This window comes from Xenopus tropicalis, chromosome 9 (genome assembly GCF_000004195.4).
Source record: "Xenopus tropicalis strain Nigerian chromosome 9, UCB_Xtro_10.0, whole genome shotgun sequence".
NCBI classification, from domain to species: Eukaryota; Metazoa; Chordata; class Amphibia; order Anura; family Pipidae; genus Xenopus; species Xenopus tropicalis.
In genome coordinates, this window is record NC_030685.2 from 16,785,006 (window position 1) to 16,798,022 (window position 13,017).

At 45.3% G+C, this 13,017-nt stretch overlaps 1 protein-coding gene across 1 annotated transcript in view; it reads right to left on the reverse strand.

The window, feature by feature from the left end:
* Positions 1-1,490: 1,490 nt before the first annotated feature.
* Positions 1,491-13,017, reverse strand: part of hs3st6 (heparan sulfate-glucosamine 3-sulfotransferase 6) — a 47,118-nt gene continuing 35,591 nt past the window's right edge. The window contains exon 2 of the mRNA XM_002935866.5: positions 1,491-2,465. Coding sequence (XP_002935912.2) covers positions 1,850-2,465 — 616 coding nt within the window. The 3' untranslated portion in view covers positions 1,491-1,849. The remainder of the gene's footprint in view (positions 2,466-13,017) is intronic.

A 13,017-nucleotide genomic window follows, 5' to 3' on the forward strand; every position in this document is an offset into this window, starting at 1 on the left:
ATGAACTGAGAGGGGTCCATAACCCAATAAAAGTAGCCACAGCCAAGTTCAGTGGTGTAACTAGATGAACCAATGTGGTGTTTGGGATATGAGCATGTGTTTGCTGTTCTGTATATTTGGAACTATGGCTCAATGGTTGATACAGCATTGTGTTTTTATATCTAGAACTTTGCTATGAGGTAAGAGGGTCCTTGTCAAAGGTTCAACCTCCAAGGGGGCATAAACCAAAAGGTAGCCACAGGCTAGGTGGGTACCAATAGTGGGTACCCACCTTGGGGGATAGGGGGGACTGGTATAGGCCTGAGCCTGAGCCTAGATATTCTATGGAAATCCCTATTTGCTTTTTTGATGCTCCTGAAACTGTTGAATGAAGGTGGGGTTTGGGATATAAGAATTTATGTGCTCCTCTGTGTATTGTTGCAACTATGGCTGAATGGTTGATACATTATTGTGTTCTTATATCTAGAATGTTGCTATAGGCTGAGAAGGTTCCATAACCCAATAAAAGTAGCCACAGCCAAGGTCAGTGGTATAACTAGATGAACCAATGTGGGGTTTGGGATATGAGCATGTGTTTGCTGTTCTGTATATTTGGGACTATGGCTCAATGGTTGATACAGCATTGTGTCTTTATATCTAGAACTTTGCTATGAGCTAAGAGGGTCCTTGTCAAAGGTTTAACCTCCAAAGGGGGCATAAACCAAAAAGTAGGCATAGGCAAGGTGGGTACCAATAGTAGGTACCCACCTTGGGGGATAGGGGGGACTGGTATAGGCCTGATCCTGAGCCTAGAGATTCTATGGGAATCCCTATTTGCTCTTCTGATGCTCCTGAAACTGTTGTATAAAGGTGGGGTTTGGGATATAAGAATGTATGTGCTCTTCTGTGTATTGTTGGAACTATGGCTGAATGGCTGATATAGCATTGTGTTCTTATATCTAGAATGTTGCTATGAACTGAGAGGGGTCCATAACCCTATAAAAGTAGCCACACCCAAGGTCAGTGGCGTAACTAGATGTTACTGGGAGCCACAGAAAATTCAGTTTGGGGCCCCTAAAGTTGACCTATTCCATCAAGATACATTGAAATTGCACTATAAATAGGGCCCCTTGCTTCCTCTGTAGTTATGCCCCTGGCCTAGGTTATGGTGCCAATACACTGACAGATACCACTGTTGACTACGTTGGCAGGACACTGTATGGGCTCACAGCCTTGGTATAAACAAGCAATATTTAATAGTGCTCTGTTATATACTGAACAAACCAGAGGCTCCATCATATACAAAGGCCAAACAGACTAAAGACCTACAAACCTGATTAAGACGGACATGGAATCAACCTTGTTGGTTAGGGCTTGCTTGGTCAGAATCAACTTTGGTCTACACTGATTGGACATTGATAGTTCTGAATAATGGCTTGGATCCCTATCTATAGGTAGGGCCAAATTTGCCTGCGCCTTTGGTTCCCAGTTCCAATAACGTTAACGACATATAAGTTATAAAAAAATTATTTTTATTTGCATATATCAAATAAAACGTAAAAGTCATAGGTGATACATTGTTTTTTTTCTCATTTTGTGCTTTAAATATTGGTCTCTACTCCTTAGCATACATTATGTCCTCTCTGATATAAATAGTTATCACAATTATAGAAAGCCATTTCCACTTGGGAGTGGAGAATGCATAGGGTATGTATAAAGTCTATTGAGTGTTGGGCGGATTCTAGGCCAATGCAATATCGATAAGGGCTGAGTTCATGTGTAAAGAAAGAAGGTTAATCTTCCCCTTTCCACAGGGGGGCATTAGACCAGAGGAAAGTCAGAAACTGATCAATTTCAGACACAAACACTATCAGTCCCAACCAAAGTCTTGCCCGGTCATCTGATAGAATTTCTGGTTGTAGGGTCTGTAGAACTCTTGAAGGCGCTGCAAGACTTTGGTGTCGATGTTGGGGTGCGGCCGTCCTTTGGATTTGCCCAGGCACCTTGGTTTGCTGCTCCCCTCCGGCTTCTTTAGGCACGGAAAGCCCTTGGTTTCATTGAAATAAAAATGTTTATCCGTAATGACCCTTTTGAGCCCCAAGAAGTCCTGAACGCGGCCCATTTCCCCCGCGGGGTCGCTGACGAGCCTCTCGCCGCTAACGAAGAGAAACTTTGACAGAGGGAAATATTGCAGCCAGTTATCGAGGTGCTTGGCATAAATGCCAATGCGAATGGCGCTCCAGGAGGTGTCGATAGGCCCGCTAGTGTTTTTAAAGGCAAGTGCTTGGAAGCTGGGCAAAGAAGGAGTTTTTGAGAGTGTCTGCGTATAGTCGGAGATTGCCCGGGTAACTGGATTCCTCACCACCACGATGAGCTTGGTATCACTGGACATGTTGTAAATTCGCTTTGGAGCTTCCATGGTAACAAAATAACTTGGGGTTTTCTCCATGGTGATCTGACCTTCAAAGGTCCTTGGCATCAAGTTCCTGTAAAGAAAAAAATATGTATCAACCATTGATGGGAATGTAAACCCCGATGCGCTGCGCAACCAAACTTTACTCAGTTGTTGCTGGACTACAAATCCCAGAATAATGTAACATATAATAAGGGTGAGGCATGCTGGGAGCTGTAGTCAAACATCAGGGTTGTATTCTTAAAGCAATATTGCACAATAAAACTTTTCCTAAATTTTTCCCCAAATCTCCACAGGCAGCGGCTGCTTTAAAATGCAAATAATCCCCCAATGAGAATCCCAGCTGATCTGTGTAAATCCGGCTCCCTGTTCTCTGTTCCTGCAATTGGAGTTGGGAGCATTAAGCCCAGTTTCCCAGCACTGAACAAGTCTGTCCCTTTATCCCCATGTCTGATTCCTGTGCCATATAATGAGGGGAAATAATGACATAATTATCTCTATATATAAGGTACCAGCAAGATGCCTGACACAGTGCTGGGAATCAGCATTTTCATTGGTCAGTTCTTTTGCATTTATAATGAAGTTTTTTATCAGTAGAATTCTCATTGGTGAATTTTCTTCCATCTATAATTATGTATTTTGGCAACTTCTATGGCAAAACCGGGGGGCACAGTGGGACAGCATCATGGCTGGGTTTAAAACCCATTTAACATAATGAGCAGCTTTACATTGCCTACAAACAAACATATACAGACATATACAGTATTATTATTTGGCACGATGGTTCTGTTCTGGATAATCCTCTATGTTAATGGGTTCTGGGCTCTCCCTGTAGCACAATAGGCAAGTTAATAACCATTTAGAGATACGTCAAATTAAAGCGTTTGGTTTTGTATTCAGCCAAATCCTCGGGTATTTTACAAGTTTTAGACTCAAATCCAAATTCTCCCTATAAAACAATTATTTTACTGCACTGCATGAATATAATGGGGCATCATTTCTCACAGAATTGACATTTTATTATGCAATTTAGTATTTGGATTTTGTTAAATATTTTTTCCGATCTTGTAAAGAACATTCTGCTGAATCCAAGAAACCGAGACTTGGATTTATATATCTTGGTACGTGCCTAGAAGTCATTATATCCTTTTACTAATCATGGATGGCAGAGCAATTGTGCTATTTAAGGATGCAACATAACAAAGATAACAAAGTCTGATAATAGTGTCCTCTTCCAATGTTCTCAAAGCACTACATGGAGGTGGGCTTATTTACTGATGGTTTATCCTACAACTGTAAGGTGGCCATACACGGACAAGGTCACCAAGCGAGCAGATCTTCTCATCCGATCACAATCGGATTAGAACAATGGGTATAGGTGCTGGTCGGTTTGGGTACCGTATCAACGAGCCGATGTACACTCCCCAATCCGACGAAAAATCAAACTTGCCCAATAGAGATCTGCCCGATTTCAGGCCAGATATCAGTCGGACAGGCTCGTCGGTAGTGCCCATACACGGGCTGATTAGCTGCTGAATCGGTCTAAGGGAGAATCGGCCCGTGTATGGCCGCCTTTAGTCTTGGGTTTGTTTTCAGATCCCTAGTTCTACTCATATGAAGTTCTCCATGGTGCAGTCTCTGCAAAGGAGACAATAGTAGGCTGCCTCAGCCATGGAGAAAGCAGAGGATCTTCTGGTAGGCTATGGCCCTGGTGATCCCAAGTCAAGGACAATTCCTTTCAGCCCTTTTTGATTTCAACCATAGGTCTCTATGAAGGGTAACCACCTGTCCTGTATTTTACCAACCTGGCTGGTAAATATAAGGCTTGATGTCAATGTTATTAATAGAGAAAAAAGGCAAAAACAATAGAAGGCCGCCGGTATTATTTTTGCAGAAAAGGTGTCAACCCTATCTATATGACACCTATTACACTTAGCACTATCTGACCCTCAGCAGAGTGGATTAAACCTCACACTTTTCATCAGTTTAATCAGAACCTTAAATACAGCATGGGACATTCATGACTCTCATGGATTTACCTGTATAGATTAGGGTGGGTGCACGACTAAAAGTATGGACTCCCCTGCCTGGGCTCTAAATCTGAATGTCCTCTGCATGTCAGTGATATTTAAGACCAAATGAAGAGATAAGGTCTCCTAAAGAGAGAGAGGGCCGAGTACAGAGCCCCGAGGCACCATTACACCAAGCGGAGGGGAAAGGAAAGGGAGAGGAAAGGGAGGGAGGGAGGAAGGGAGGGAGGGAGGGAGGGAGGGAGGGAGGGAGGGAGGGAGGGAGGGAGGAAGGAAGGAAGGAAGGGAGGGAGGGAGGGAGGGAGGGAGGGAGGGAGGGAGGGAGGAAGGAAGGAAGGAAGGAAGGAAGGAAGGAAGGAAGGAAGGAAGGAAGGAAGGAAGGAAGGAAGGAAGGAAGGAAGGAAGGGAGGGAGGGAGGGAGGGAGGGAGGGGAAAGGAAAGGGAGGGAGAGGAAAGGGAGGGAGGGAGGGAGGGAGAGGAAAGGGAGGGAGGGAGGGAGGGAGGGAGGAAGGAAGGAAGGAAGGAAGGAAGGAAGGAAGGAAGGAAGGAAGGGAGGGAGGGAGGGAGGGGAAAGGAAAGGGAGGGAGAGGAAAGGGAGGGAGGGAGGGAGAGGAAAGGGAGGGAGGGAGGGAGGAAGGGAAAAGAAGTGGTTGGAGAGGTAGGAAGAGACCCAGGAGCAGCTTCATAATGGACACCAAGAGAATAGAATTTACAATGGAATGGGATGGTCAGTGGTATCAAAAGCAGAAGATAAATCCAAAAGAATGAGAACAGAGCATTATCATGTTGCCATGGCAATTTGGGGACCATTGGCAATTCTACATAAGACGACCCTTGTGCAGTGTGCAGGTCTACTAATTACTCCATCGGGCCGTACTACATAGGGTCCAGCAGTTGAAAAGAGAAGACATCCCAGGAGTTTAGATATTACCTTTTGTTTTTATTACATTTGTTTCTAAATGTCCCTGCCCGGACAGTATAGGTGCTCTTTAAACCTTCAGCAAACGTGTCCCCCTTCTCACACATAATTAATGCTTTAAAGGGGACATAAACCATATACATTCTAGAGATCAAACCGCCGCTGTTCAGCTCCTGCGCAGCATTCCAAGAAACACACGGCCAAACATTGGGCCCCTTGTGCTCCCCGAGCCTCCGACATTCTAACTCCGTTCCAAGACTGATATTTTTACTTTACTATCTTAATAAATTAAGTCAAAATACAAGCAATCTGTGTATATTTTAATGAGGCATAAAGGTGATTTAGATTGTGAGCATACACAAACATTGGGATGGGTGCGTATCCAGTTGCACGAATGTTTCATTTGGCATAAAAGGGAGAAAAGGAGAAATGGAGGAATTTTTCTAAAATCTTTAAAATGAAAAGTGGTGTTTTTGCATTTTTTAGACTCATGGGACCCTGTAGCACAAGGGCACTGGCAACACCGCTCTCAGCCAAATATAATATTTGCTGAAATAATAGCACACACTAGAGCATTAGTTTAACCCTTTCAGTGGTGTGGGTGAAGAAGTAAAGTACCAATGCAAGGAATTCTACATTTCCATGGTCATAGAACCACTCAGTGACTTCTAATATCCTTATCATTTACAGTAGGGGGTACATTATCCCTTATAATACATGAGTGATACTCAGAGTTCCCTGTATAACTCAGCCTGCAGCCTTGTGCCTTTATATGGGCACAGAACCCCTCAGTGACTGCTAATATCCTTATCATTTACAGTAGGGGGTACATTATCCCTTATAATACATGAGTGATACTCAGAGTTCCCTGTATAACTCAGCCTGCAGCCTTGTGCCTTTATATGGGCACAGAACCCCTCAGTGACTGCTAATATCCTTATCATTTACAGTAGGGGGTACATTATCCCTTATAATACATGAGTGATACTCAGAGTTCCCTGTATAACTCAGCCTGCAGCCTTGTGCCTTTATATGGTCCCAGAACCCCTCAGTGACTGCTAATATCCTTATCATTTACAGTAGGGGGTACATTATCCCTTATAATACATGAGTGATACTCAGAGTTCCCTGTATAACTCAGCCTGCAGCCTTGTGCCTTTATATGGGCACAGAACCCCTCAGTGACTGCTAATATCCTTATCATTTACAGTAGGGGGTACATTATCCCTTATAATACATGAGTGATACTCAGAGTTCCCTGTATAACTCAGCCTGCAGCCTTGTGCCTTTATATGGTCCCAGAACCCCTCAGTGACTTCTAATATCCTTATCATTTACAGTAGGGGGTACATTATCCCTTATAATACATGAGTGATACTCAGAGTTCCCTGTATAACTCAGCCTGCAGCCTTGTGCCTTTATATGGGCACAGAACCCCTCAGTGACTGCTAATATCCTTATCATTTACAGTAGGGGGTACATTATCCCTTATAATACATGAGTGATACTCAGAGTTCCCTGTATAACTCAGCCTGCAGCCTTGTGCCTTTATATGGGCACAGAACCCCTCAGTGACTTCTAATATCCTTATCATTTACAGTAGGGGGTACATTATCCCTTATAATACATGAGTGATACTCAGCGTTCCCTGTATAACTGGAGTTTACATTCCCTGTTGAGTTGGTAAGTTGCTGATTAAAGCAATATCTCCTGCCCCTTGTTGTTGGGCAGTTGGTCACAAGTTTGCAATTATGTTTCTAAATGCAAGTATATTCAACAGAAGTGCTCAGGGCAGGCATATTTGTATATTTAGCAGGGGGACATGCCGTTCCATTATGCAGGGCTAATGAGAAGCAGATCATGTCATGCTTGTTATATCCTCGCACTCACGGAACCCAAACCGTGCAGAACATTCTACAAACTATCCCCATGTTGCAGTGTGTAGGTAGGGAAGGCTGTGCGTATACATGCGTGTATATATACATATATATAGAGATAGATAATTGGAAAAGTCAAAGCATCAAACAACAGACTAGTTCTTAAGGATTTCCAGTCTTTCCGGCTGTGAAACGAAGCTCCGCTCCGAGGAAACACAACCAGGAACGTGAAATATCCCCAGGGAGTCGCTTTACAGCTCCCCTTAGCAAAATAAATTGCAAGCTCTGCGCTGCCAAGACAAATACATGCTTTAATTCCGTGGCAACACAGCAGTTCCCTTTGTACCCCCTGTGCACTCATACGGCTAAAGGGTAGTTTCCAAAGCAGCTGCAACACTGGGGGGGGGGGGAGATGCGTTGTGGGTAAAGAACATGGCAATTTGCGAGCAAAAATGGCACTTTGTATACTGCACTGGGTCTAGGTTATCTAGGTGATCTAGCACCGAGGCAATGTAACTGCCAGTAAATTTGTAATCCCCCTCTTTCTTATGTCATTGCAGACTTCCCTGGACCACAGGCCGGTAAAACCACAGCTGTCAAACTCCCCCATCTTACCTGTTATCTTGGTAGTTACCAAATTTTGGCTTCTCTCCCTCAGTCTCCTGTTGCCCAATAGCATTCTCCAGTTTTTTTTTTTGCATTCCCCCAATGTTTACATCAAATTCCAGGTGCTGCAGTACCCCCCCCTAGCAGTGGATCATTTCAGGTTGACAGCTCTGTAAAGGTGCTCATACACGGGCCGATTGTAGCTGGCGATATCAGTCCCTTGCACCGATTAGGCAGCTTATCGGCCCGTGTAGGGGCAGGAACGCGGGGCATGCCCGAACGATATCCAGCATGAAATTGGCCAGATATCAATCGGGCAGGTTAAAAGATTGTCAGATTGGGGACCGCATCGGTCCCCGAACCGACTGCCTCTTTGCCGCCATTATAATTTGAGCGTTTGGCCCCAGGGCCAAACAATTGAATTAGCCTACATTTCCCCGATATAGCCCACCTGTAGGTGGGGTTATCAGGAGAAGATCCGCGAGGTCGCCAAGCAAGCAGATCTTCATGTGTATGGCCACCTTAAGACTCAAGGAAAAGGCAGCAACCCTATCAGTGGACAGTGTTGGACTGTGCCGGCTGAACACCAGAAGAAAACCTGCTGCCTGCCCTGCAGGGAAACTAGACTGTGGTTTACAGGAAGGAAGAGGAGGCGATGTGCAGGCCGCCTGAAACCTGCGGAACCCAACATTCACACAAGATTCGCATTTTCCGTGCTGGTTCAGGCTAAACTCCTTCTGGTGCCCTCCCTGCCTGGCTTCCATTTCTGTCAGCTTCTATTTATAGGTGAATGCCTGCTCTGCCCCCTTTATGACATCAGTGATGAGGCATGAGTCTCTAAATAGGGATGGATTACCAGATTGGGCCAGGTGTAGGTTGGGAATGGGCAGGACATTTTCCCAACCCACCATCACTAAGGTACGTATTGGAAAGGGAGGGGTGGTATGGTGGCGAATTTCACAAAAGGGGTGGAGTAGTGGGCCTCCCAGTCAGGCCCGGATTTGTGGTGAGGCCATAAAGGCCCGGGCCTAGGGCAGCACAAATTTGGGGGTGGCATACTGCCCGGGTCGTAAAGAAATTTTGCTCACAAACGGATCAACGGGGCCTCTCCCCAATGCTCCATATGTGAGTTTAAATGGGTGCGCAAATGCACATACACGCGGGGTGGGGGTGTGAATGGGGGAATGAATGGGGGCGACCTCGGGGTGCCCATATAACAAATCCGGCGCTGCTCCCAGTGATACCCCAGTCCCACACCGGCAGTGGAGACAGCATCCTCATCATCGTTTCTGGAGTCCGAACCAGCAGTGCAGTGAATAAAAACAGCCAGATAAATTCACTAACAATTTTGAAACCAATACCAAAATCAATGTTAAATTAAACATGGGAAATACAGTTTTTTGATGAAGGACATCCCTAACAGCCAAATCATTTACTGTGACTGGGATCCGGCACGGGTTCCCCTCAGCCCAAATGGGAGCAAAGTACTGGGATGCGTTACAGTTCTCTCCATCACCGCTACATAACCTTTCCAAGGCCGGTATTCATTAGGGCCTGTGCTGCTCTTCTCCTAATTGCCTTTGTTAATTATTGATAGTGCCCATTTGTCCCTGATATACAATGGAGGCTAAACATTGAGTTTGCAATTCTCTGCCCTTGTTGTGTATTTTGGAAGCTGTAATTAAAGTCGTTGCTGATACTGTGCTGACCTTAAACAAATCCCATCCGCAGAATGTTAAGCATGGCCCCAGGCAAGTCACTGGGGGATCCGTCCAACAACCTGTAGCCCGGCTGACATTAAACTTTTCTGTGTCAGTTGATTACAATTTGACTTTTATATCCTGCAGAGGCTCCAGCACAGATAGTGTAAGCTACACACTTGCAGTAAATATATTTCTGTTAGGGTTAGGGCTGGTAGTGCTGAAAGGAGGACCCATTTCTGTTCTCTGCCTCGATTACCCTGGAACTGGTCAGGAGACTTTTCCTGGGTGCAACCTGTCACCTAGTTGGTCCCTCTTATGTCTGAGAGCTCACCTACTAACATTCACTTGGCTTGCTTTCAGTCAGTCTATTAAAGCTGCTCAATCTATTTTGCAGGTTTAGGAAAGTGACTTTAGCCAGTGTATGGAGTCATCTGCCCAGCAGTTGGCAAGGATTCTTGGTATTCAAGGAAATACATCTTTTTGTACCCTTCTTTCCATCTTCAGGTAACAAGTGAAAAGATCATAAAGGCTGCTGATGTGATATGGGCCGTAGATTGTAAGCTCCCTGGGGCAGGGACTGATGGGAATGTGATAGGGACCTTACATTGTAAGCTCCACTGGGGCAGGGGCTGATGGGAATATGATAGGGACCTTAGATTGTAAGCTCCCTGGGGCAGGGACTGATGGGAATGTGATAGGGACCTTAGATTGTAAGCTCCACTGGGGCAGGGACTGATGGGAATGTGATAGGGACCTTAGATTGTAAGCTCCACTGGGGCAGGGACTGATGGGAATGTGATAGGGACCTTAGATTGTAAGCTCCACTGGGGCAGGGACTGATGGGAATGTGATAGGTACCTTAGATTGTAAGCTCACTGGGGCAGGGACTGATGGGAATGTGATAGGGACCTTAGATTGTAAGCTCCCTGGGGCAGGGGCTGCTGATGTGATATGGGCCGTAGATTGTAAGCTCCCTGGGGCAGGGACTGATGGGAATGTGATAGGGACCTTAGATTGTAAGCTCCACTGGGGCAGGGACTGATGGGAATGTGATAGGTACCTTAGATTGTAAGCTCACTGGGGCAGGGACTGATGGGAATGTGATAGGGACCTTAGATTGTAAGCTCCCTGGGGCAGGGGCTGCTGATGTGATATGGGCCGTAGATTGTAAGCTCCCTGGGGCAGGGACTGATGGGAATGTGATAGGGACCTTAGATTGTAAGCTCCACTGGGGCAGGGGCTGATGGGAATGTGATAGGGACCTTAGATTGTAAGCTCCCTGGGGCAGGGACTGATGGGAATGTGATAGGGACCTTAGATTGTAAGATCCACTGGGGCAGGGACTGATGGGAATGTGATAGGGACCTTAGATTGTAAGCTCACTGGGGCAGGGACTGATGGGAATGTGATAGGGACCTTAGATTGTAAGCTCCACTGGGGCAGGGACTGATGGGAATGTGATAGGGACCTTAGATTGTAAGCTCACTGGGGCAGGGACTGATGGGAATGTGATAGGGACCTTAGATTGTAAGCTCACTGGGGCAGGGACTGATGGGAATGTGATAGGGACCTTAGATTGTAAGCTCACTGGGGCAGGGACTGATGGCAATGTGATAGGGACCTTAGATTGTAAGCTCACTGGGGCAGGGACTGATGGGAATGTGATAGGGACCTTAGATTGTAAGCTCCACTGGGGCAGGGGCTGATGGGAATGTGATAGGGACCTTAGATTGTAAGCTCCACTGGGGCAGGGACTGATGGGAATGTGATAGGGACCTTAGATTGTAAGCTCACTGGGGCAGGGACTGATGGGAATGTGATAGGGACCTTAGATTGTAAGCTCCACTGGGGCAGGGACTGATGGGAATGTGATAGGGACCTTAGATTGTAAGCTCACTGGGGCAGGGACTGATGGGAATGGGATAGGGACCTTAGAGTGTAAGCTCCACTGGGTAAGGGAAGGAAAATATGAAGCAAATTTAGTGCTTTTATAAAAGTGCTACTGCTTTGCACTAATGCAGACAGACTACCTGGCCGCTGAATTATTAAACATATATCCAGGGTTTTTTCATCTTAAATGCACTTGAATAGATTTTCCAAGGCTGCAGATATATGCCAGTACACAAACCAATTGATTTCACATCACAAAGTCTCATTAGCAGCCGAGCACAGACCTTGTTCTAATGATTCTTAATGGGCTGTTGGAATCACACAATCCACTAATAAAGACTAAATGCAAAAAAAAACCTAAGGAAAGGATGAAAATATGTACGAGAAAAGCAGAAACAAATGGAATTATTGAGTCAAATGCTATTCAGATCAATCAGCAACGAAACGCAGGAAATGCTGGTTCCTTTTAATTGGACATTGGTCAGGAAAAGGAATCTATAGGCTGTGTGCCTGGAATACCAATGGAACGGAAAAGTCACCAGTTGATATGAGTTCCCCCTAATGCCTAGATGTCTGTTGCCTAACTGATACAGTTACACCACATAATAGGTATATGCACCATATATATATAGGTGGGTTTCCATCCACAATATAATAGTAAGACAAGCAGAATAAGGTCGTACAGACTGCTGCATCTTGTTACATGAGACTGGTGGCTGACAGATTTGTGCACCATATTAAATGGCATAATCCCAAAATAGATGTGAAGCCACAAAATGGTTGTATGTGCACCCAAGATGATAAGATATGGTCATGACATCAAAACAATGAGACTTGAGGTATGGCTTGGGGGGCAACCAATCGACGGGGTGTTTCAGTTGACAGGTCTCAGTATGCAAGTCCAGAAGGGGCTGCTAAGCGATTCTGCTGGAAGTGAAATGCACAGAAAAGTATCCAAAAACCTGCCTGTCCAACATCTGATTCTGATTCCAAAGGTATTAATATGAAGTTGACCCTCTCTTTGCTGTTAAATCAGCCTCTACTCTTCTGGAAGGGGTCAAAACACTGCATGTTGGTGCCATCTGCTTCCATTCAGCCACAATTCAGGTTGGGGATCAGACCTGGCTCACAGTCAAGGTTCCAGATAATCTCACAGGGGTTCAGTTGGGTTAAGGTCCAGGCTCAGTACAGTCCATTCAAGTTCTTCCATTTCTATCTCAGCAAACCCATTCTCTTTGGACCTCAATTGTGCCTGGGAAAATTATAATGCTGAAACAGCAAAGAGCCTTCCCCAACACTGCCTCAAAGCACTGCATTTACAGTTACCATATGCTGTAGCCTTCATGTTCACTTTCAGTGGAACCAGGAGCCCGAGATCTAACCATAGCCCCAGACCATTATTCTTCCTCCACTAAAATTTACCGTTGGGATTTTGCATTGAAGCAGATAGTGTTCTCCTGGCATCTGACTTTTGACTCAAAATGCCAAATGGTGGAATGCCAATTATTATCCCATGGCAGTGACCTTTCCACCACTCCAACCAATGCTTGATTACCCATAAAAACCTCATAATCCCTACAAATAGTTTTTGTGCTTCCGC